The sequence below is a fragment of the Barbus barbus genome (assembly GCF_936440315.1).
Source record: "Barbus barbus genome assembly, chromosome: 3".
In the NCBI taxonomy this organism is placed as follows: Eukaryota; Metazoa; Chordata; class Actinopteri; order Cypriniformes; family Cyprinidae; genus Barbus; species Barbus barbus.
Genome location: NC_136731.1, coordinates 30,173,411 through 30,199,651, shown reverse-complemented (window position 1 = coordinate 30,199,651; position 26,241 = coordinate 30,173,411). Strand labels below are relative to the sequence as shown.

Sequence of the window (26,241 nt, the reverse complement as noted above, 5' to 3'; positions counted from 1 at the left end):
AGTGAGTGTTACAAATAAATTTTTTTAAATAATTTTTTATAATATACTATATATTTTACAATATCAATATATATATATATATACACAGTATCTCACAGAAGTGAGTACACCCCTCACATTTTTGTAAATATTTTATTATATCTTTTCATGTGGCAACACTGAAGAAATGACACTTTGCTACAATGTAAAGTAGTGAGTGTACAGCTTGTATAACAGTGTAAATGTGCTGTCCCCTCAAAATAACTCAACACACAGCCATTAATGTCTAAAATGCTGGCCACAAAAGTGAGTACACCCCTAAGTGAAAATGTCCAAATTGGGCCCAATTAGCCATTTTCTCTCCCCGGTGTCATGTGACTTGTTAGTGTTACAAGGTCTCAGGTGTGAATGGGAAGCAGGTGTGTTAAATTTGGTGTTAGCGCTCTCACTCTCTCATACTGGTCAATGGAAGTTCAACATGGCACCTCATGGCAAAGAACTCTCTGAGGATCTGAAAAAAAGAACTGTTGCTCTACATAAAGATGGCGTAGGCTATAATAAGATTGCCAAGACCCTGAAACTGAGCTGCAGCACGGTGGTCAAGACCATACAGCGGTTTAACAGGACAGGTTCCACTCAGAACAGGCCTCGCCATGGTCGACCAAAGAAGTTGAGTGCACGTGCTCAGCGTCATATCCAGAGGTTGTATTAGGGAAATAGACGTATGAGTGCTGCCAGCATTGCTGCAGAGGTTGAAGGGGTGGGGGGTAAGCCTGTAAGTGCTCAGACCATACGCCGCACATTGCATCAAATTGGTCTGCATGGCTGTCATCCCAGAAGGAAGCCTCTTCTAAAGATGATGCACAAGAAAGCCTGCAAACAGTTTGCTGAAGACAAGCAGACTAAGGACATGGATTACTGGAACCATGTCCTGTGGTCTGATGAAACCAATATAAACTTATTTGGTTCCGATGGTGTCTAGCGTGTGTGGCAGCAACCAGGTGAGGAGTTCAAAGACAAGTGTGTCTTGCCTACAGTTAAGCATGGTGGTGGGAGTGTCATGGTCTGGGGCTGCATAAGTGCTGCCGGCACTGGGGAGCTACAGTTCATTGAGGGAACCATGAATGCCAACATGTACTGTGACATACTGAAGAAGAGACTGGGTTGCAGGGCAGTATTCCAACATGATAACGACCCCAAACACACCTCCAAGACAACCACTGCCTTGCTAAAGAAGCTGATGGTATAGGCGATGGACTGGCCAAGCATGTCTCCAGACCTAAACCCTATTGAGCATCTGTGGGGCATCCTCAAACGGAAGAGCGCAAGGTCTCTAACATCCACCAGCTCTGTGATGTCGTCATGGAGGAGTGGAAGAGGACTCCAGTGGCAACCTGTGAAGCTCTGGTGAACTCTATGCCCAAGAGGGTTAAGGCAGTGCTGGAAAATAATGGTGGCCACACAAAATATTGACACTTTGGGCCCAATCTGGACATTTTCACTGGGTGTACTCACTTTTGTGGTCAGCGGTTTAGACATTAATGGCTGTGTGTTGAGTTATTTTGAGGGGACAGCAAATTTACACTGTTATACAAGCTGTACACTCACTACTTTACATTGTAGCAAAGTGTCATTTCTTCAGTGTTGTCACATGAAAAGATATAATAAAATATTTACAAAAATGTGAGGGGTGTACTCACTTCTGTGAGATACTATATATATATATATAGTACACTATACTACACACTATACTATAATATAATATATATTGATTTTTTTCAAATAACTTGAAAGTTAAAAGTACACACATACATAGGTAAAATAAACATCAATATTTACCAACACATTTGCATGTGAATCATATTTGTGAATTTGTGTATCAGTCCATTGCAATGAACATTTTAAAATGAACTGCAGAAACTGAATGAATTTGCCACTCCATCACGGTTTTTCAATCCCAAACACTAACATCTTTCTCAAGTTGAAAAAGTTTCTCAAGTCCAACAATGCAGACCTAATGGTCAAACAAAAAGTGTATAAAATCACTGCAATATTCACTAGCTCATTTCATTTCACCAGCAAAATCATCCCAAATACACCATTAATATTCATTGTACCGGCCAACCCTAGCAGCTTTATGAAGAGAAGCACGGGTGAGCTTGATGAAGGAGAAAAAATTGCTCTGTAAAGAATTCATGAGTGCTGTCTGTTTGTAGTGAAAACATGCAATGGAGGTTTTCTGTTAACAGCCTGGATTACAGCTCTACTTCCTGTTTAGGCCACCATCCAGGGGCTCACTCGCTGCACTTGTACAATGAAAAACAATAATGTTTTTTGTAATGCAATGAAACACAAGACAATTCAATACACTTAACTGTTTTATAAAGTCAGAGATACTGTTTAATTAATCACAGCTCAAGATGTCCAATGTTGAGCTGTGATTAATGTAAAGAGCTGATAAAATGTAAAAACTGTAACCTGAATGTAAGTCGCTTTGGATAAAAGCGTCTGCTAAATGCATAAAATGTAAATGTAAAATGTTCTTTGGCCGCTAAAAAATTCTGGAAAGACTTATTGTGTTGTCAGTGTTTCAACTAGCTGAATGATTGTTGCCCAGTTAAACAACAGTGCAATAAATTGAATGCACAGTACTTTCATTCCTCAAGGCCATTTTTTTTGTTTGCGTCAAACTAAATACAGAATCAACTCTAAGTGTGTGTTGCTCTGGAAGCCAGTCATCTAATATCCCAGCACCTCTAAAGACCCTTGTGGTGGCCAACAGTCAATCGTTCTCTTCTCACTTCTAGACTTTTCTCACTTCTATGTGTGACTTACATGTGTGTTGCTGTCTGGGCTTCACTCACCTGTATATAATACCATTCACATGCAGGAAGAATAGGCCTATGGCGATTTCTGCAGCATAAAACCTAAACACACACACACACACACACACACACACATCCGAATCAATATGAACATCTGAGCACAGGAGATGAATCCGTTGTTTTTCTTGGTCAATCTTCATGGCCAAAAGTCAGCCAGGTGGTCATTATCAAAAAAATAAACTCCAACACAAAACAAAGGAGGCCGCATAGTGTGATGAGTCTGTCCAATCAGAATGGAGTATTCCAGACATCTGTCTAATAAATAACATAACAGTCTGATAAAGGTGTGTTTCTGCTGAGAGCACTGAAACTGGAGCTCTGCCCTCAGAAAAGACATAAGAGAGATAAAGCAAGTCAGATATCTGTTATTAATACAAGCACGCAGTAATCTTTTATTCATCAGGTGGCATGTTTGTCAATATCAATTAGCATATCAACTATTTTACTGTCATTCTTTTCAAACATGCTTCCTTTCTTTGGAGGAGTAGAAATGCCACGTAAAGATATCAGTTATCAATTTATTAATTCAAAAATACTTTATTAAAAATGATTAATCCTTTGTTACATTTAACTTTTAAGCATGAATTATATAAAAACATCCAAATGACACGTGATGTATTCAATGTAGGTCACACTTTCTTTTAAGGTCCAATTCTCGCTATTAACAAATTACTAACTATGACTTTGCCTTAATTTAAACTCCTAATTTGCTGCTTATTAATAGTTAGTAAGGTAGTTGTTAAGTTTAGGTATTGTGTAGGATTAGGGATATAGAATATGGTCATGCAGAATATGTGCTTAATAAGTTAATAAAAAGCCAATATGTTAATAACAGGCATGCTAATAAACAACTAGTTAATAGTGGAAATTGGTCCCTATATCAAAGTGTTACATAAATGTATGTATGTGTATGTATGTATGAATGTATGTATGTATGTATGTTTTGTTACACTTTGAACATAAAAAAAAAAAAAAAAACAGCTGTAAATATGTACAGTATATTTGCCAATTTTAAAAGTGGTTGCTTTTACACTACCAGACAAAAACAAAAGTTTTTGAACAGTAAGATGTTTAATGTTTTGTAAAGAATTCTCTTCTGCTCACCAAGCCTGCATTTATTTGATACAAAATACAGCAAAAGCAGTAATATTGTGAATTTTTTTTTCTATATAAAATAACTGCTTTCTATTTGAAAGTGTATTTTATATCTGTGATCAAAGCAACATTTTCAGCTTCATTACTCGAATCTTCAGTCACATGATCCTTCAGAAATCATTCTGATATGCTGATTTGCTGTTCAAGAAACATATATTATTATTATTATTATTATATTTAAAACTGTTGAGTAATTTTTTTTTTCAGGATTCTTTGATGAATAGAAAGATCTAAAGATCAGCATTTATCTGTGTTACGATCCTTGGCATCGTTGTTTTCATGTGTTTTGCTTTGTGTATGTGAGTGTGTATGTGTGCAGGGATTGGCTCTTCATCAAGGAACGTGACTGGTGGATCCTGAAGCGGGTGACTTTAAAAGGGCGGCGCTACCAACACATGGCAACACATGTGGTTATTGTTTGTTTCGATTCGTGATTTATTCTGTTTATCCTACGAAAATTCTCCAGAGCGTAGGATGTCACGTCACACTCTGGAGCAAGGAGCGAGGAGGCGAGGAGCTTTCATCAAACATGGAAGTTATTAATACAAACACTTAGGGACCGCTGGAGACATGGAAGTACACAGAATCACGATCACTGACGATAGGAAGACGATAAGATGACAATAAGACTGGACACAGAGGCAGGGAAACACAGGGCTTAAGAAGGGGAGACTAAACTAGATAATTAATAACACAGGGCTGGGAACTAATGAACTAATAAGCAAAAACGAGAACAGGAATAGGAACTAACCAAATATGGGCACGAGAGGAGGGGAAACACAAGACACAGAGAAACAAAGTCTGACATAGGAGAGGTCTGCTATTTATTTTGATCTGATTTTGCGATGTGTTTTTGTTTAGGGAGATAGGGAAGTTCATCTGTATTTAATTAGGTCATTTATATATTTTTATTTTATTTAGTTCTTTTGTTTGTTATTTTGGCTTTGGGCCTCTCCGAAGCTAATGCTCCTTATATTTCTTATACTCTTCTTTAATAAGTCATTTAATCTTATGTGTTATTTTGGTGATCTGTTGGCTGTGGTCGGAATCCCGTTAACATCAGTTGTTCGCGTCGGGCCGTAACATCTGAAATAAAATGCTTTAAAAACATTATACACTATACCATTCAAAAGCTTGGAGTCAGTATAATTTATTTATTTATTTTTTGTGAAATAAATTATAGAAATTAATACTTTTATTTAGCAATGATGCGTTAAATTGATAAAAAATGATGATAAAGACATTTATAATGTTACAAAAGATTTCTGTTTCAGATAAATTCTGTTCTTCTGAACTTTGTATTCATCTAAGAAACCTGAAAAAATTTAATTAGATTAAATATACAGCTGTTAATACATATATTATTTGTCAGATTCAAAAGTGAATAATTTTATTATAATTAGTGCTATGTTGTTACATTCAACTACATTTCAAACATTAATAGTTGTAAATTAATTTGTCAAATTGAAAATGACAAAGTACATTTTTATTTCTTAATTTAAAATAATTGATTTCTTCATTTTATTTTTAAGTTGTATTCACAATCCTCCATACATTTCTATGTAAATTAGGTTCTTACTTTGAGCTTCATTCACAAAACTCAGCAATAGTCTGCCGCAATTAACACAGTGTTATTACCATCTGTGGTAATAGTCACTATATGGCTTTTCGTTTAAGACGAGATGTTTGTGTACATTTTGTGCATAGCTGTATGTACAGTACTGAGAGAATAAGGGAGGAGGAGCAAAGTAACAAGAAAATAGTCATTGTATCTTAGAAACAATACAGCTGGCTCTCGTTATATCATAATACAAGCAAATAAAATCCTCAGCTGTGTTCCATAACCATTGTGGGCTTTTGCATCTGGAAACCTGGATATATTCCACTTCCAACAGCTACAATGTGCTGCAACGGTTTCATGTCCTCCCTGTCATTGGGCGCTCATAATCACCCTGACCTTTGAACTGCGCTGAGCTCCATACCCAACACAATGACAACGCTGCTCTCCCCCACAGAGACAGGCTAATTCTTTATGATAAAGGGCAGACAGCAAGCTGAAAGTAGAGCAAACAGAGATGAAGCTTGTTAGATGTGGAGACAGAGAGTGGTTCTGAGAGGAGATTACTGCAAAGGTCAGCTCAGTCATCTACTGCCAAGGAGCCACCCATTCTGAGATCACCCTCAAACACCTGTCTGTTTGCTGCTGATTCTTTCTTTTTTCAAATTAGTAACTCCCCTAGAGTTAAACAGTTGAGTTTTACCATTTTTGAATCCATTCAGGCGATCTCTGGGTCTGGCGGTAGCACTTTTAGCTTAGCTTAGCATAGATCATTGAATCAGATTAGACCATTAGCATCTCGCTCAAAAATGACCAAAGAGATTCGATAATTTTCCTATTTAAAGCTTGACTCTTCTGTAGTTGCATCGTGTGCTAAGACCGACGTAAAATGAAATCTTGCGATTTTCTAGGCTGATATGGCTAGGAACTATACTCTCATTCCGGCGTAATAATCAAGGAACTTTGCTGCTGTCCCATGGGTGCAGCAGACGCAATGATATTACGCAGTGCCTGAAAGTAGTCCCCAGCTATATCATAACTAGCTACCTAGCTGGGGACTACTTTCAGGCGCTGCGTCATATTACTGCGCCTGCTACACCCATGGGACGGCAGCAAAGTTCCTTGATTCCTTGAGACTATTTTCAAAAAAGTTTTCCTTTAAATGAACCCAAGCATCAGACTATATCTGACCTGCAACATGCTTTGTGAATGCAAAATACTCTGGGTTCACTTTATTAGTAGAACTAGTCTACATTTGACTAATTCTATGCTAATTTTATTGGATCACTGAATCATTCATTTACCCAATTTGTTAAAAATGCAGTTTCATTCAGGAATGAAACACCATTGAAAGAGACACACAACGGTTCTTCTGTGTGTTTGTATGGAAATATATTTATGTTGGCAAAACAGACAATGTTGTGTCTAAAATAAAATGAGAATATTATCTTAATTTTATTGAACTGTTGTATAAAATTAATATCACATTCGCAGTTGTGCTGATATTCGGTAAAAACTGCACTCTTGTGATGTTATCATATATATGGCTATCATAAGAAATAAATATAAGACAAAAACTGACAAGGGGTATTTTTACTCCAATAACTTGAATTTGGGTTCATTGCAACTACATTCTACCAGGCTATATCACACAGTGAAGTAGTGCACTATCAAGGCATGTGTTTGTTTGGTTTTTGCAAAGAGAGTGGCATAGTTGATAATAGTTAAAACAACAATTATAATATAACTGTAGACAAAACCTATCACAAACCCCTTAACAAAATAAGCTTTCTATCTTTCCTCTTATTAATTTGCCTCAACTCAATACCTCATCACACAATAGGGAGGAGAGATGAATAGATGAATGAAGTGCTGCAGGGATTATGTATGTCTGTAGGCCAAAAACACAGAAATGAGTTAGCATTTTAGCACTTACAGTTCTCCATTGTCCCAAAAGTCAGTGGGTTTTTTTAAGTTTATGTTTAAATGACTGAAGTAAAGTCTATGGTCTCTAGCGAAGCTTAAAAATTTATCAAACTTTTTCATGATGAACAAAACATTTAAGAATCAAGAACTGCTTCGTTGGCCTACAAAAATATGCCATCACTGCAGCACTTCATAGATCTGCAGAAATAGAGCTAAAAAGAAAAAAAGAAGAGTGAAAGAGAAAGTCAGAGATGGGGGAAGAAGGTTGGCCTGGCCTTCATACAGCTAATTACGAATTATGTTGAGTAGACACCTCATATCTCCAACAGAAGGGCACTGAAAGAAAGAGCGGCAGCAGCAAGAGTGGGCCAAACTACTTTGAGGTCACTTTGAAGTGACAACACAGCACAGCGGGAAACAATTTCTGCCCTATGAATGTCCCTCCTTTCCACCCGTCATCTTATTGGGCAATAACAACGAGAGCACCTGTTCGTTCTACAGAGTGTGTTAGCTGGATGAGTTCAACCACATTCAGTTAACTCACACACATTGGTGAGTTCATCGTGAACTAATCAATGTGCTCATCGATTAAATATTCGGTGAGCTCATGGTGAAATAATCAGCTAGCTGACTGGCAAGCTCATCAGTTAGTTCAACTGTTAACACATTCTTTGAGGTCAACAGTTCACATTGGGGAACTCATCAACTTGCTGGTGCATCATCGATTTAAAGGCATCATCGGCCAGTAAGATTAGCCATTCATCCGATTTTGAATTGATGAATCTGAAAATGCCACATCTTTGTGGTGTGGCCACTTGACGGCGCTATGAAGAAACAAAGACGAGAGCTGTACTCACACAGCGTGGGGTTCCTTAAACTTGCCGACCTGCTGGATATGATACATGAGATCCCCACCACTGATGTATTCCATGACAAAGTACAGGCGGTCCTGTAGATACACAGAGACAGTGGGGTAAGAGACAAGAGACAGGACAGTTGAGAAAATCTGACAAGACGGTTGAATTGTCTTGTAACACAGAACGGTTTTAGAAGTTTATTTATTTTCCCCAGTGCTACTTGGGGGTCAAATGAAAAATAGAACACAATAGTAGATTTTGGAAACAATTTTATTATGGTTTCTTAACACTTCTTTAAGTACACGGGCGGATTTAGTGAATTGGGGGCCTCAGGCAAATATAGGAATGGGGCCCTATACATTTGCACACATTTACCTAGATCAGCCTTGAGGTTTCTCTTTTGTCGTGATACTTGCTGCTGCACAATGGTGCCCCATAGTTGAGTCCAATGTTTTCATTTACATGTTATAATGGGATTTTTTCATTTACATTTATTCATTTAGCAGACACTTCGTAGACCACGAAATAGTAATTGATTTACCATTGAGATGCAAGTTAACAAAAAAAAAAAAAAATAATAAAATGATAAACCCCACAATTGAACTTTTAAATCTTTTTAAGAAAAGGGATGAGTCAGAAGTATAAATTATTATATTATTTAAAACAAATTTATTTGGGTGGATTTTCGCATTGGTCTGAACAAAAACTATTTATTGAAAATGCACATTCATTCTCTGCCAGTAGGAGGTGCTTTTGGAATGTCAGAAATATAGCTCATAAATGATACTTTGTCAGGTAAAATGAAAATACCATCGAAACTTTTCTGAAGACAATAAGTTCCCTTCAGAGGTTCATTCATATAAAAACTTGAATTAGCGAGAATGAGAATAGTGTGAAAAAATATAGCCTATAGTGTCGAGGAAAGTCCACTGATGAGTTACCAGCTTAAGCCTACATTTAATTTTAGTCATTTTAACTTAGGGCTGCCAATCGATTAAAATATTTAATCGTGATTAATCACATGTTGTAGTTAATGAGTTAACTTGTGAATAATCGCACATTTTTATTTGTTCTAAATGTACCTTAAATTAATACTTTTCAAGTTTTTAATACTCTAATCAACATGGGCATGGACAAATATGGATGCTTTATGCAATATATAGTTAACATAGAGCATGAAGAGTAGACATGTTTCATAGGTCATAGATATTTTTCCAAGAACTTGTTCATGTCTATTAGACACATGAAAAAAAAACATAGAAATACCATTCCTATTACTTCTCTTTCATTGCACTGAGCAATTTACTAACACAAACCTGTTTACATTTTCGCAGGACAGGGCAGCTCACTTCTGAACATGCAAGATGTACATTTATTATTATTACATTTGTTTACCTCTCTGTGCCACATACTGTATTTCGATGCAGCTAAATTCTCAATATAACTGTTTTCATTGGTATATTTTACTGTTTCTGTTGTCAGACAACGGAATGAATATGAAATATTGACTGAAACGCGACAAATTAAGACTACATAACCAGCTCTCCCTTCCAAGATGTTAATCTGCACAAAAATCCTGATTTATAATCGTGCCGTCTTCTGATAAAATCAAATAGGCTACACATAAGATAAAGACAACAGCTGTGCTGTGATTTCTGCTATACTTGCATGTAAAATTAGAGAAGCAACATATTTGTGTTTTAACTGAAAGCGCAGCTCCTTTCAGCTGCTCGCTGAACAGAGCAGACGCAGACGCAGAGAGAGGTGTGTGCGCGCGCTGGGAAAGAGAGACCTCGCGCTCGTGCGGCAGTCAGCTTCAGATGCATAATATTTCCATTTGCTACAAGCAGGATACACAAGAAGCACGTTCAACTCGGACACGCTGACAGTTGTCGTGGTAATAAACACCGTAAACAGCAACGTTCGCGTGTCTGCGCTTAATGCGCTTCTAGTATATGAAAAGCAATTTAGGGGGCCCTTGTTATTTGGGGGCCCAAGGCAGTCGCCTACCTTTGCCTAATGGGCAAGTTCGCCCCTGTAAGTACAATAGAACACAGTCATGGGTTCATTTCGAATTGGACATGACAAATGAAGTTCCAAACGTAGGATCGGGAGGAGTCTAATCATTCAGTCCTGTCGATCATCATTACAAGCCTATATAAGCAGCTCTCATTGCACAGTCCCAGCGTCAATTATTCTGGCATCCCTCCACCTGCCCATCTCCCCCTCTATTTCTGTGTTTCTCCCTCTAGGTACTACCCCAATTGACCGTTTGCAGAGACCCAGTAGTCCCTCACTGCAGAACAAAGATCCAGGGGGCAGGATTGGATCCATATCTAGGGGGTGGAGATGGGTGGGTTCAGGGATCAGGGGGAGGAGACGGGTAGGTTTAGGTATATGTAAGGTGGGAGGAGTTGGATCTGGATCCAAACTCACCCCCTGGATCTTGTATTCTGCAGTGTGGACCATCTCCAAAGACTGGCCCCCTTAGTTAACATAAATAAACATCAGAAAGTGTTTTATTTCAACCACGGAACACACCATTTTTCAAGTTTAAGTCCACCGAAGTTAATCAACTCTCCTGTCTGATTTGTGGTTAAGGCTTGAAGGGATACAGCTGCGGCTATTGTGCGTGTGCATTTACATATTTTCTGAGCCAACAATCTAACATGAAACCTATGAAAATGGTTTTTAAAAAAGTACATAGAACCACAGTTTCATCACTTTGGAGTGTCGCAGTGACTGTCTTTTTGGAGTAAAGGTAGTTTACTGAATGGGAAGGTGACATGAAGCGACGCAGTTAACCTGCATTGAAAACAGATGAGCGCACATGTGCATATACAGATTTCGAGCGTTTTTTGTCCACAGAATAATAAGAGCACATGTTTTCACATATTATTTTATTATTTAACACTCAGTATTTAACTTAATGGGATACTCCACCCCAAAATGAAAATTGTGTCATTAAATCACTTACCTCCACGTCGTTACAAACCCGTAAAAGCTTTGTTCGTCTTCGGAACATAATTTAAGATATTTTGGTTGAAAACCGGGAGGCTTGTGACTGTCCCATTGACTGGACTGGGTGCGCGGTTTTCATTCAAATCAAGTGTAAACAAACGTAAAAGACGTATCCTTGTGGCGCGGCTGACACAGAAGAGCGTACGCTGATTGCGTCCAGCAGATATTCTCCAAAATGGCGCTACACTGAGCCAGAGGAGACAAATTGATGAATAAAGTCATTGTTTTGTTTTCTTTGCCAGAAAAAGTATTCTCGTCGCTTCATTAAATTCAGATTGAACCACTGATGACAGATGGACTTGGACCTTGACAGTGCAATTTACTTGGCAGTCAATGGGACAGTCACAAGCCTCCCGGTTTTCATCCAAAATATCTTAAATTATGTTCCGAAGACGAATGAAGCTTTTACGGGTTTGGAACGACATGGGGGTAAGTGATTAATGACAAAATGTTCATTTTGGGGTGGAGTAAGCGCTACAAGCCATACAGCTCCGGACATGACATATTTTCTGGTACGCAAAACAAGTAATTTAAAGGAATACCTTAGCTTATTGCCGTTACTGTGGCAGCCAACAACAGCACAGCTTAACCCTCCGCATATTTTTGTATTTAGTTATATTGAAAAATTTTCAATTCAGTCAACCTTTTTTCCTAATTTTAACATGTATTTCTATGGACACAGGCCGTAGCTGTAGGGCTAGATGGCGGATAGCAGCGGTGGGACATAATATCTGCGTTCTGACTGGTCAGATCGCCTGTCAATCCAGCTCTTTGTGAATGGTCAATTGGGGGGTTGAACTCGGCGCTCAAGCCGAACCTTGGGTTCGAGCTTACATTAAGGACAGCAAGCCAAGTTTGTTTACCATTAACCATCAGGAATGGATGGGCAGGCGAACTTGTGAAAAGTAATTTATGGTAAATCAGTAACTGCTATCAGTAACTATTTGTGATTGTCTAAAAAGTATCTGTTCATAAATGTAATTCACTCAGGAACTGGATTTAACATTTCACAAAGTTTTTGATTCACTAAAATGAATTGGCTTATTGGAGTCGTTCATTTGGGAATTGTTTTGAATTTGTTTTGCTCTATATTTCTGATTTACTAAAAAGAACCAGTTTATTTATCCAGGAACTGGGCAATACTGGACACATTTTCAAGTCAAGTCAAGTCACTGTTATTTGTATATACGCTTTTTACAATGCAGATTGTTTCAAAGCAGCTTTACTGTGTTAAAAAGGGAAATAGTGTGCCGTCCTCCTCTGGTCAGGCGTGACCAGCAGTTTAATTCTAGGTTGCAACAAAGTCAGATTGTGCAGAGGACTCATCTTGTAGTTTGTATTTTGTATATTGTATACTGTATTTTTGATTCACTAAAAAAAAGAACTTAAAAAGATCTTTAAAAGATTAATTGACTGATTATTGGATTACACCGTTTGCACTGAATGCTTCCGATTCACTATAGAGAGCTGGGAATTAGAAAGAATTAGTCATGTTGTATGATTCTGATTCACTTTTTAGGAAAATAGAATCTTACAGATATCCTGTATGTTTTTGATTTAATAAAAAAAAAATCAGCTTGTAAGGGTCAATTGTCTGGGACGTGTACTACAACAGGCATGTTGCATATTTTTTCTTTATTAAAAAAGAATCAGCTCATAGGAGTCATTCATTTGGGAACTTGACAGATTTAGTCTGTTTTAGTGTAAGAAACAATTCAGGAAAAAGACAACAATTGACATTGTATATTGTTATATACTTTTGTATATTTTTGATTCACTAAAAGAAACTGGCTCAGACAATTCATTATTCAGTATTAAATGTACTGACATTAATAGTAAGATTTTATGAAATGCCTATGGATTTGTGTATTACTTTTACTGTCACTCAAACCCCTGCAAGAATATTTACTTTTAGTGACACAAGCCTATAATACATTTTTAACAAATCCACACACACACACACACACACACACACACACACACACACACACACATACACATACACAACTGCACATCCACACACTAATATACAAGACAAATCCCAGGGCCAAAATCCAAAGATCAAAACATGCCGGACGTCTTCATATATGCAAGTTTCAGACACATTTTCCCTGGGCTCCATTTTATTGTCTTTCTTCCTGTAATGATGAGGCTTATTTTGCATCAGTTGCGGGTGGTGTAATTTCCTGCAGTGGTGTGTGTGTGTGTGATGGTCAGGGGAATTAGAGTCAGGGAGGATTAAGAGACTGAAAGTGATGAAGAGTGCGAGGGGGAGACGGACTGCTAGGCAGCAGTGCTTAAAGGAGGTCCCATCACTGTCAGGAAGGAAAGAGGGCGGGTGGCGGGAAAGAGTCTTTACCTCACTCCACTACACACCAACTACCTAAACCCCGACAACTACAACACATCAGCATACACAACCTCATACACACACATCTGACTAACTCCCCATTATAGGCTTGAGGATAATCTACATGACTGCAGCTGTTTGGCTGTCAAATACCTCCTGTGACTGATCCCCCTCCATAAAGAAATCCCCTCCCAACACCCCGCTCGAATATCTTGCAAGCTTTATTTTTTTCGTTCTTAACGAACGTGTGTGTGAAGGAGGAGATGATTTAGTGACGTAGTTTCATTTGAGATCCAATGCAGTTCCAGAAAAACAAGGCATAAAAGAGCTTTGGCCACATGACGTCACAATCTTTTCCTCCCCCAGAGTCTCCTCGGTTTCTGACTCAGTCCTCTCTATCCTTTGAATCTCGCTTCCTGTCTCGATTTCTCTGTCTCTCGCTATCTTGCTGTCGGTGACAGGGGCTCATGCGGTGCTCAGTAGGACGTTGAGAGATGGCGATGCTGCCTGTCACAGCTCTGCTGCGGCCACAGATGAGTGTGTAGCGCGCTTCCCCCCTGTGAGCATGTCACATTCACATGACCACACACACACACACACACACACACAAACACACACAAACACGCACAAACACCATTCTTGTCGATGTACAAATTACTGCAGCCTCTAAGCAGCATGTGGGGGATGGGGAGGGATGGATTCCAAGTGTGTGTGTCTGTGTGTGAGTTTGTGTGTGTGTTTGGTCATGTGCTGCAAAATGAAACAGTGACATGTGTGCCCACGCTTCAGCTTATGACGAAGGATATACGTTGAGAAAAGAAAGAGAAGAGAGGAGCAAAAAGGAGATGAGTTGAGATGAAAAGGAGAGCTTACGAGATGCTATGAAAGGGGGAGAGGAGAAGAGATGAGATGAAATGAGAAGAGATAAGAAGATGTGGTAAGGACGAACAAAAGAGAGGAGATAATATGAGATGAAAAAGAGATGAGGAGAAGAATGACCAGATGAGAGGAGAACAGAAGAGGAGAGAAGGGAGAAAACAAGAAAAGAAGATCAGGAGAGGAGTGCAAAAGAGATGACATGAGATGAGATAAGATGAGACGAGACGCATCTACATGAGAGAGAGAAGAACAAAATGAACAACATGAAATGAGATGGAGCAGAAGAGGCGAAAAGAAATGAAGAGGAGAAGAAAAGAGAAGGAGGAGGGATGAAAAGCTGATGAGGAGAGCAGCAGGAGAGAGGACAAGGTGAGATGAGAACTGAATAGACAACGGGAGATTAGACAAGATGAGATGAGACGACAAAATGAGAGGCAAAACGAGACAAGAAGATGAAGAAAGGAGAGCAAAAGAGACGTCATGAGATGAATCTAAGACATGAAATGAAATGAGAGCAGAAGAGATGAGACGAGACGAGAAGCTGCAGTACCATGGTCTGAAAGCAGGAGTGCAGTTGAGTGAGGAAGGGTGGTTTTCCTGCCAAGGCCAACACTCTCTTCTCCACCATAGTGCATTCAACATCATCATCCTGGATCACCACGTCCTTCTTCAGGATCTTTATGGCAAACAGCTCATCACCTCCCTTTCTCTCGGCCAACATCACCTAAGACAGACAAGCAGAGAGAGAGAGAGAGTGTGAAGGTAGCAGGGATGTTCAGAGTTATGCAACCAAACACATAACTGAAGCATTTGAGCGAGCAAGCAGGAGGAAATGAGCAAAGCAATACTGTAACAGCGCATGACCTTCATTTATTAGCAGAAGATACACTGGCCTTTGACTGCAGATCAATACAGCAGCGTTTACACTCATTCTCAGCACTCATATACTAAAGAGTGAGAAAGTTTAAAGAGTAGAGAGAAAGACTGCACTGAGCCAAAGAGCAACAGAAATGAAGGAAAATTAAATAAAAAAGCAAGAGATTAATATCATAAACATTAAAAAGTAAAAACATTTTAATTTAAATGCATAAACATTCTAATACAAATAAAATTTAACCCACATACATTTTCATTAATCCAAAATGAGCAAGAAAGAAAATGGTAAATAAAACTTGCCAGATAGATAACATTAAAACAATCAGAACAGAATGAAAACGTAAAATTAAATGCACTAACATCACTAAATTTAAATAATGCTAATTAACATAAATATTAAAACTAAAGCTAAGCTACAATGTAATATTGTATATTGTAATCTAATATTGAGACATCTGGTAAAACATCTGTTACCATATAAATTTAGCTGAAACATAGATGATCTAGACAAATGAAATCAAACACTGATCTCAATCAATAATACCATTAAAAGGAAAACAAATAAAAGCTTTCAGAGCAGCAACATTTCACGCTTTGCGGTTTTATACTGTGGTGCCTGACTTAACAGTACATCCTTATGCAAATGAAGTACATTTTTTTTCAGTTCTGTAACCATCAAAACTGTGTAGCTTTTCCAATAACAAGCTACGTTTTTCAACAAGTAGCAGCGTAGCACGACAAGGCAGTAAACAAACGCTCTCCTAAAATATCCTCTCTCTCACATATGTAGCGCCAGAAAATCTGATTCTTTGCAGAGAATCTGTCCATGTAAATAAATCAATTCAAAATTTGTTTTTACCAATTTGAGCAGCATTTTAACATTTTTTTTTAGATACAGCAATTTGATATTTTTCAGGTTGTGGAAAGAGTATCTTGACTGTAGCATAACTATTTATGTGTCTCTTGTAGCTTGGAAAGCTACAGATTCAAATTAGCTCCCCAACACTGTTATGCATGTGTGTGATGAATTTAAACCCAATCCAATATGCCTGACACAGCCACAGCACTTCTTGTCACCAAACCAATAGCGCTTCATCAGTGTGTGAAGGCATCTCTCAAATACCTTCCCTCATTCGGCGTCAAGGTCACAGAGAAAAAGCTGACAGAGGAAAAGTAATGCTTGAAGAAACTTTACGGACAGTCTGGCTCTGCCTTTTAGCTCTCTCTTGAAAATAAATGCACATATTGAAATGAGCAGAGTTATTTCAGTGTAAAAGCAGCCCCAGATGGACACCTTGTGACTGGCGATGGGAAAAGAGAAGCGATACACTTCAACGTTACAGAGGACACCATCTGCTCCTCACAGGCTCTACACCCTAACACACACACACACACACACACACACTACTCTGGCAGCATAGCAAGCAGGTCATATCCATTCCAACGCATTCATTACCGCTGCATACCTGTTTAGAAAAGCGCACATCAAACAAAAGGTACACGACTGCACACAGTGCTCCAAAGTCTCAAGGACACTGTCAGCTAGTGCAGCCGCACAAAAGTGTCTGCTGGGCCCTGGATGAGAACTGCTCCAGGATCAGCATATTCAAGGACAGAATCTGATCAATGATCATGTCTCCAACTGTGAGATCTGCATCAAACCCATAATCACACAACTGGACTTGTGAAAGTGTCAGCAACTGTCAGCTTTTGAAGCTCCCTCTGCTGAAGCCTCAGCATCATGGAATCTACAGTGTTTTTGACAAAGTGCTGCCAGTCCCCCAATTTACTCTTCTGAAAGATTTTTTTTAATGGGCATCCTTATTCCAGTAAAACTCTCTCAACATTTTTAAAGGAATAGTTCACTCAAAAATGATAGTTTTGTCAACATTTAGTTGTTCCAAACCAGTATAAGTTGAACACAAAAGAAGATGTTTTGAAGAATGTTGCAGAACCAAACAGTTGTTGTCTACATTGACTTCCATAGTATGAAAAAAATAAAATTAAAAAATACTATGGCAGTCAATGGGGACCAACAGCTGTTTGATTACCAGCATCCTTCAAAATATCTTCTTTCATATCAAACATAAGAAAGAAACTCATACATGTTTGGAATGACATGAGGGTGGGTAAACAATGATTTTTTGGTGAACTATTTTTTTTTTAAAACAAGACGAAAACCTGAGAAGCAAAATTGTGTAAGATACTATGACTTGATTTAAATGTATAGTTCACCCAAAAATGAAAATCCTGTCATTGTTTAGTCACCTTCCATTTGTTCCATACCTGTATGAGTTTCTTTCTTCTGTTGAACACAAGATATTTTGAAGAATGTTTTGTGAATGTTACCAAACAGCTGAGAGTAACCATTGACTTCCACAGTATTTTCTTCCATAATATGGAAGTCAACGGTTTGGATACCAACAATCTTCAAAAATACCTTCTTTGTTCAACAGAAGAAAGAAACTCATATAGTTTTGGAACAACTTGAGAGTGAGTAAAGAAATGGTCATTTTTTAGGTGAACTATTCCTTTAAATGTAATTGTCTTTGGTCATTAATTGGCAAAATTGTCTTTTTTAAAGTGTCAATGTTACATAAGTAACAAGATCGAGTAATGACATTTTGATTCAACAATACAACCTCAAAAATTCACAATGTTATCAATAAACACGCATTCAGAAAAAATATTTTCATTTCATGCAGACTTTAAACCTTACTTTTTCATCCTTAAAGAAAACTTTACATTTTATCCTTTAAAAAAATCTGCCAATTGTATGGCTTGTGACAAATAAATAAATAAATAAATAAATAAATAAATAAATAAAGCCTTTTCTTAAAGGTTTCTTGTTCATTTTCAAACAAACATAATTGAAAAATTACTGACGGTTCAGAGAGAGTCAGTAGTGACGGTTCACTGACTGCTAACTCACGGATGAGTTTAACGCTATTTCTTGAATCTTTTTGACTGCCTCATTAGAAAACACTGCTTATAATAGTTTTTTTATTTTCTTTCAAAAATCAGACGCCACGGCTCACGCTATGCTTATTGTTGCCTACAACAACCACTTCTGTTTAGTTGCAGTCTGGAGCACCAGAATGAGGTAAGAAATGAGCTCTATCATATCTTTTTATCCAAAAATAATTTTAATGTTCTGCAGATTTTTCAGCACTGACTTTGCTATATGAACACGAGTCTACGAGTCTATGCAGAGAACCTCAGTCACATACAGACATCTGTGTATGGCGTTTGGTTGAGAATGAAGGTGCAGCAGTGAACTGGACAGATCAGTCCATCAGACGCAACAGTGAGCCTGACATTTCATTTGTCATGATGTGGACGACATCAAACAGTCTCAGCTAATGATGCTGACAGAGGTCTAGACATATCAATATCATTTTAAAATCATGTTGCCATGGCAACTGGCAGCAGCTGGAACATGAGCCCACTAACCCTCCTATTTCCCCTCTCGCTGTCTTTTAGCCTGCGTTCCAGTAATCTTAGTTGTTTAGAGTGACCTCACAGCTCGAGACTACCTGCTGCTCGAAGCACCAGTGAGCCTACCTGAGACACACAAAGAGAGACACACAGAGCGAAAGAAGATGGCGAGAGTTACCTTTCCAAAGCTACCCTTGCCCAACACCATGAGAAAATTGAAGTCGGACAGTTTCATGCGGTCCCGGTTGCCATTGCTGTCGAATTTGGAGATGGCGTTGGAGGAAGAGCCGTCTGTTTTGCTGGGACCCATTTTAGCTCTCTGTTGGGAATGAGCAAAAAGAAACAATAAGCTTGTGTTAGAGTGGGGTCAGAGACAACAGAGACACACGTTTGTTTTTTCTTGCACGGTGGTGACTTTCAGTTGACTTCTATTATTTTTATACTGAGCTTATGATTTTCTTTCTCCTACTTCTAAAACCAAAATCACAGAAGCCTATACTCTCAGAGAAAAAAGGTACAGAAGCTGTCTCTAGGGCAGTACCCTATCAAAAAGCCCTGATATGTACCATTTAGGTACTAATATACATACTAACATGCATATTTATAGTACTACCAGTAATATGCACCCTTTTAAGGGTAAATAAGGTATAAAGGTGTGCCTTTTGAAAGGGTACTGCCCCAGAGGCAATGTAGGGACACACTAATATTAAATTTCTGGCTTGCATTCTCTGCAATAAGCTGATTATCATTTTCATGTTACGGCTGTAAAATACTCTACTATATTGCCTGAATAAATAAACACATTAATAACTACTTAAGAGCAAGTCAATTTAGGCATCACAACTCTACAATATTTAGTATGAGAAAAGTATATTCATTTTGAGGTTTGTTAAAATTTACATGTAGCAATGTTATTAATAAATGTGTTTTCAAAAAACTTAGTATTTTTACATTTAGATTACATTTACCTTTCAGTGAGCATTACATGACAGCAAAGGTCATCTAAATATAAAAAGAGGGTAATGAGTATGTCATGACATTTAAGATTGAACAATACCGATAAATACAAAAATTCTGATATTAGCTGATAACCATTTTAGTACCAATATATTATTCATCCCTAGATTAAATATATTCATTTAAAAAAAAAAAAAAAACGTATATACAGTATGTATATCCAATACTGACAATACTGATGATAAAACAAAAAATATATAATATTGGCTTACTGTGGTACACATATATTGGAAATAAAAAAGTCCTGCACCAATTTGTACATTATTCTGATCCACCGCAATGTCCAACTGTCCTGAGCGCGTTCACAACATCCAAAAAACAATGAGTTAGGTATACATGGGACAGATCGCTTCCGCGCATGCGTCTACTATGCCAGAGCATGTTAACGTGTCACTCACCGGATGTTGTGAACGCGATCAGGACAGTTGGACATTGCGGTGAATCAGAGGTAAAAAATTATTTAATACTGTTCAGTTTCTTGCACAGTTTCTTGTTCTACTGAAGAAACAAAGTCACCTACATCTTGGATGCCCTGGGGGTAAGCAGATAAACAACAAATTTTCATTTTTGGGAGAACTATCCCTTTAACAAAACATGAAATACAATTTAGACATATCTCACATATATTGTGCATCCATCCAGAAACCTGTTAGCATTTTTATATTTTCATTAAGACATTTACTGTTTATTAAAAGCTAAGCACAAATTCCAAGCCTTCATCTTTAGTCTGCTGACAGCTCATCTGTGACAATAAAGCCTCAATAAAACAGTATCACTTGTGAGACTTAAAACTTTAGCCATCTTGTCTTCATATATGCACACTCTCTCAACGTTTGAGAGAGCAGCAATGAGAAAAGACCAATGAAATAGTGAAAGAGTGCAAGCTTACAGTGAGGCATTGGAAAGTGTGAGTAAATGCAAAAATAACAACTGCTCCATATGTCTCCCCAAGCACCATCGCATCTATATTTCTAGTCTTTTGCTTATTTTCCTCTGATCGTTTGCTGGTCTCCACAATCTCAGGTTTTACTATCCTTGTGGGGACATTTGGGTTTCACGATGTAGGCAAAACCTGGCCCACACACATACAGTACAAACGTACGAATGAGCCACAACCTGACATGACTGACATCTTTTGTTTGTTTCTGGCTGTTGATGTTACTGAATTTCTTAAGCAGGCCTATTCATCACGTCGCTGCTAAATATGTCAAACACATGATTCAGCAAACGCTGGGTAAGCCTGTCATCCAGACTGCAGATGAAGCAATTTTTGACTATTGTGTGCATGTGTCAAAAAGACAGCATGTATCTGTAATACAAAGAGAGATATTAAATATGTCTTTGGAAGCATTTGTAAAACAGCCCTAAAGTGTTTGTTAGACACAGAGGAAGTGGGTGTGTTAAACTGTGGCGGTCTATGTGTGTGTATCTCTCGCTCTCCCTGGGTGAACATTTAGTTTCTGGCAAGGATCTCGCTGCACAAGCTGGCATGCTACAGAATGACAGACGGCCTGTGTAAATGTCTGTGGTTCCTTCTGTATTAAGTGTGTGCGGTCACAGGGCACAGTCATTAGGCCCCGTCGTCTGCAGGCTGAGAGGAAGTATACTGCCGTTTTCCTTGTTCACTAACTTTCTCCTTCACAGTCCACTGAGAACTGATCCATTATCTACAGCTGTGAGCCAATCACACCTACAGCAGCTTGGCAACAGGTCACACACACAGACACACACACATACACACACACACACACACACACACACGGTCTCACACAAGTGCACTAAAAGCTTTTCTCATTCACAACACGTTTGCACAGCACTTTGGCTGACACACAAAACACAAAAGTGCATCAAAATTCCTCACTTACTTTGCTTTTTATGCACTATAGACACTGTTTTAACTTGGTATCTTGTTTTCCTACTCTAAAAATATGTAAAGATGCTTAAAACAAGATACATTTATTTGGACATTTGTCTTGATTTTTACTTGTTTTAGGCATCAAACTCTGCATAATAGTCTGTTTTGTCTGTCCATCTACCTTTTTAAAAAATATCTATGTCTGTTTTTTATATATGTGTATATATATATATATATATATATATATAGAGAGAGAGAGAGAGAGAGAGAGAGAGAGAGAGAGACAAAATTGCTCTGTTGGTTGTGGAGTCAAGACATTTACAAATATGATTAAAAGATGAATATGAGACAAAACTACAGAATGTCACATTTTATTATTGGGTGATTCAACCCATAGATGTTTTACCGGCTAAGAAGTTCAGCACTTTTAGAGTTTCATCCCTCTATCTGATGTGAGCATAAGTATTGGAACAGTTGCCTCAGGTCTTTCTAAGTGATAAGCTGTGTCCTGTTGCATTAATTCTTCAGATATTAAAAACAGTTAATGTGTTGTATCAGTTATATCCATTCCTTCTGTATTCTGAATCTTGCATTCGATGATGACACACACAAACCAGGATGAAGATGAGGGAGCTGACTTTGAGAGAAAAGCAAGCAATTTGGATGCTAAAAGAAAAGAGGAAGTCAATTAGAGCTTTAGCAAAAATAAAGGGCATGGAGAAATCAAGAGTTTGGAAACCACCAGCGACACCAGCAACCAACAACGACCTGATCGGCTGAGAAAACAACAGTAGTTGATGACAGACAAATCATAAAAGCTGTGAAAATGAACCCTAAAAGACATGTCTGTAAAATCACCAACAACTTCCAGAAAGCTGGGGTGATGCTCTGACAATCTACTGTCCTCAGGAGACTTTGACACAGAATTACAGATGCTACACAGCAAGATGCAAACCTCTGACCAGCACCAAAAATAGACCAGGCAAGATTAGAGTTTGCAAAAAAGGTGAGCCAGAAGAGTTTTGGAACTGTGTTTATGGACCGATGAGACAAAGATGAACCTTTATCTAAGTGATGGGAAAGCAAAAACGTGGAGAAAAAAAGGGAACTGCAAATGATCCCAAGCATACAGCCTCATCTGTAAAGCATGGTGGAGGTGGTGTCATGGCATGGGCATGCATGGCTGTCTCTGGAACAGGCCCTCTCAACTTTACTGATGACTTAATGTATGATGACAGTAGCAGAATGAATTTGGAAGGGTACAAAACCATCTTACCTACCAATATTCAAGAAAATGCCACCAGATTCATTGGGAAGTGCTTCATATTGCATCGGGACAATGACCCAAAACACCCTGCCAGTTCAGTCAAGGAATTTATAAGGGCAAAGAAATGGAAAGTCTTAGATTGCCCAAGTCAATCTCCAGATTTAAATCCGATTGAACATGAATTTCACCAGCTGGAGAGGAGAGTAAAGGCAGAAACTCCCCAAAACAAGCAACAATTGGAATTGGCTGCATTAAAGGCTGGGAAAAGTATTTCATAGGATGAGACCAAGAGTCTGGTGATGTCTCTGGGTCATAGACTCACTGCTGTTCAACTGTGCCAATACTTATGCTCACATCAATGAGTGGGATGAACTCTAAAAGTGCTGTTCTTTTTTTTTTTATTTCTTTTTTTTATTAGTGTTGAAACAGCTAATAATAAAATGTGACATTCTGTAGTTCTGTCTCATATTCATCTTTTAATCATATTTGCAAATGTCTTGACTCCACAACCAACAGAGCAATTTTGTCTTTACTGTTACAATACTTATGCAGGGCACTGTATATGTTTGTGTGTGTGTGTGTGTGTATATATATATATATATATATATATATTGTGGCGGGAGGAGCCAACGACAGACACAGTGGGCGTGGCGTCAAGCCTCGGAGAGGTTTTTATTAAACAATATTTAAAATAAAGTGTCCAAAGGGGGAAAAGTGTCCAAAATAAACAGGGATCTGGTGTCCTCGTTGTGCTGCGGGGCTCGTGAAGGAGGGCAGTGTTCAGGGGGGAAGGGTCCAGGTAAGGGGCGGAGTCCGGCGGCCGCACGCGCTCCCGTCTGGAGATCCCGGGGCGCGGGTGACGGCGGCTTCTGTGGCGGCTTCGTCCAACTCCTTCATCCCCGGGTGCTCGACGGGATTCCACGGCCCGGCGTCCTTGCCCGACGGCCGTATCGCGGGTGCAGTGTCGGCCGGACTGCGGGTCCGGCCGCTCGCGTCTCTGACGGCGGCAGGTAGTTCCCTCTACGCTCCCTTTCCTGGACCCACGAGGACACCAGCGTGCATGCACGGGGAAGAGACCGGTCTCTCGAGGAGAGGCGCGCTCGGCGTTTAAACGGCGGCGGTGATGAGGCTCCATTCACGTCAGGTGCGCCTCATCACACGCCGCCAGCCCTGCGTGTTCAGCGCCCCTCCTCTCTCACACACCCACTCCCGTCGGGAGCCTGGTGAAGGGCGGCGAATACGGGACGGGGTGGTGATGATGGACAGGGGGGAGGCAGCCGACTCGTCACATTATATATATATATATATATATATATATATATATATATATATATATATATATATATATATATATATATATATATATATATATATATATATATACATACAGCCATGGCCAAAAATATCAGCACCCTTGGTAAATATGATCAAAGAAGGATATGAAAATTAATCTGCATTGTTAATCCTTTTGATCTTTTATTTAAAACAAATTCACAAACATATAACCTTTCATTGGATAATAAGAATTTAAAATGGGGGGGAAATATCATTATGAAATAAATGTTTTTCTCAAATACACAGTGGACAAAATTATTGGCACCCCTAGAAATTCTTATAAAATATCTCTGAAGTATAATCCCTTTCATATTCACAATTTTGAGCACTCCAGGGTGATTATGAACTTGAAATTATCCAGCCATGGCTTCCCGTTTCACAGAAATATAAATAGGAGGGAAAACAAAGCCCAAATTCCCTTAATCATCCATCACAATGACAAAAACCAAAGAATATATTTCTGATCTGCAGCAAAAAGATAATTGAGGTTCACAAATTAGTTAAGAAAAGAGCTAGAGCAGTGAAAATTCCCATTTCCACCATCAGGGCAATAATTAAGAAGTTTCAATCAACATAAAATGTTATGAATCTGTCTGGACGTGTCTATATCATCCTAATGTCTCCTGATCCGCCATGGCCTACCGTGTCTCCTGATCCGCCATGGCCTCCCGTGTCCCCGGATCCGCCATGGTCTCCCGAGTCTCCAGTCCCGCAATGGCCGCCCGAGTCTCTTGATCCGCCCTGGAGGCTTCCCTTGTCTCCTCCCTGTCCTGACCCTGTTCCAGCCTCCAGGGCGCCCCCCCTCCTCCTCATCACCTGTGTTATATTAATTATCTTGTTTCCTCGTTTGGTCGATCCCTTTATAAGTCCTGAGTTCTCCCCTTGTCTTTTGTCAGATCTTGAGTTTATCAATGGAAAGTTTGTTGAAGCCTAATAAAGATACTCCTTTTTCCTACTCCTTTCGTGCGCTACTTCCACAACATCATTCCGTAATATATATAGAATATATATATATATATATATAGGAATACACAGGAAACGCTTATTTTGTTTACTGTGTTGAGAGGTGCTGAAATCGCGTTTGGTCTCGTACTGTATCGCGTATCTTGTCAGTGTGTGCACTTGCTTGGCCATTTTTAGTTGATAAACAGGAAAGTGGGTCCAGCTGAATTGAAATGGTGATTTATTGGATTGGTATAAAAAAGGTTATTATACCGCGGCAGCGGTCGCAGCAGTCGTCGTGTGAAGCCCTCTTAGTGTAAAGACCGAAGAGTGTAAACACCATCAACTGACCATCAAACGTGCGAGTCCACCGGGCAGGGACACCGGCAAGGGATAGAAGTATCGCTTTTTATTTGAGTTATTTAATTTGTATGTTTATTATTGAAATGTTGTTATATGCATGTGCCAATTTTATTTAATTTCTTTATTTTCTTAAATATGTGGGTATATAGTATTTATAAAGTTGTAACTTTTAGTTTTAGTTACTTTTTCTTATTTGTAAGTCGCTTTGGACAAAAGCGTCTGCTAAATGACAAAAGTAAAGTAAATATATTTACACACACACACACACACACACACACACACACACACACACACACACATATATATAGTGATTTTTTTTCAAATAAAAGATCAAAAGGATTAACAATGCAGATTACTTTTCACAGCTTTCTTTGATCATATTTACCAAGGGTGCCGATATTTTTGGCCATGACTATGTATATATATATATATTATTAAAACATATATATTTATTTAAATATCTATGCACAATTTGTTTAAACATTCATTTAAAACGTATGTCTGTTTTTTAAATATTTAATTAATATTTAATAAAGTA

The 26,241-nt window shown here is 38.6% G+C and overlaps 1 protein-coding gene across 2 annotated transcripts in view; it reads right to left on the bottom strand.

Moving 5' to 3' along the window:
- prkcbb (protein kinase C, beta b) overlaps nucleotides 1-26,241 on the bottom strand; it is a 134,436-nt gene that overhangs the window by 29,245 nt on the left and 78,950 nt on the right. For both annotated transcript variants that reach the window (XM_079394292.1, XM_079394291.1), the window contains exons 9-12: nucleotides 19,103-19,243; nucleotides 15,161-15,334; nucleotides 8,361-8,452; nucleotides 2,844-2,906 (exon numbers count right to left, since the gene is read on the bottom strand). In XM_079394292.1, the coding sequence (XP_079250418.1) occupies nucleotides 2,844-2,906; nucleotides 8,361-8,452; nucleotides 15,161-15,334; nucleotides 19,103-19,243 (470 nt within the window). The remainder of the gene's footprint in view (nucleotides 1-2,843; nucleotides 2,907-8,360; nucleotides 8,453-15,160; nucleotides 15,335-19,102; nucleotides 19,244-26,241) is intronic.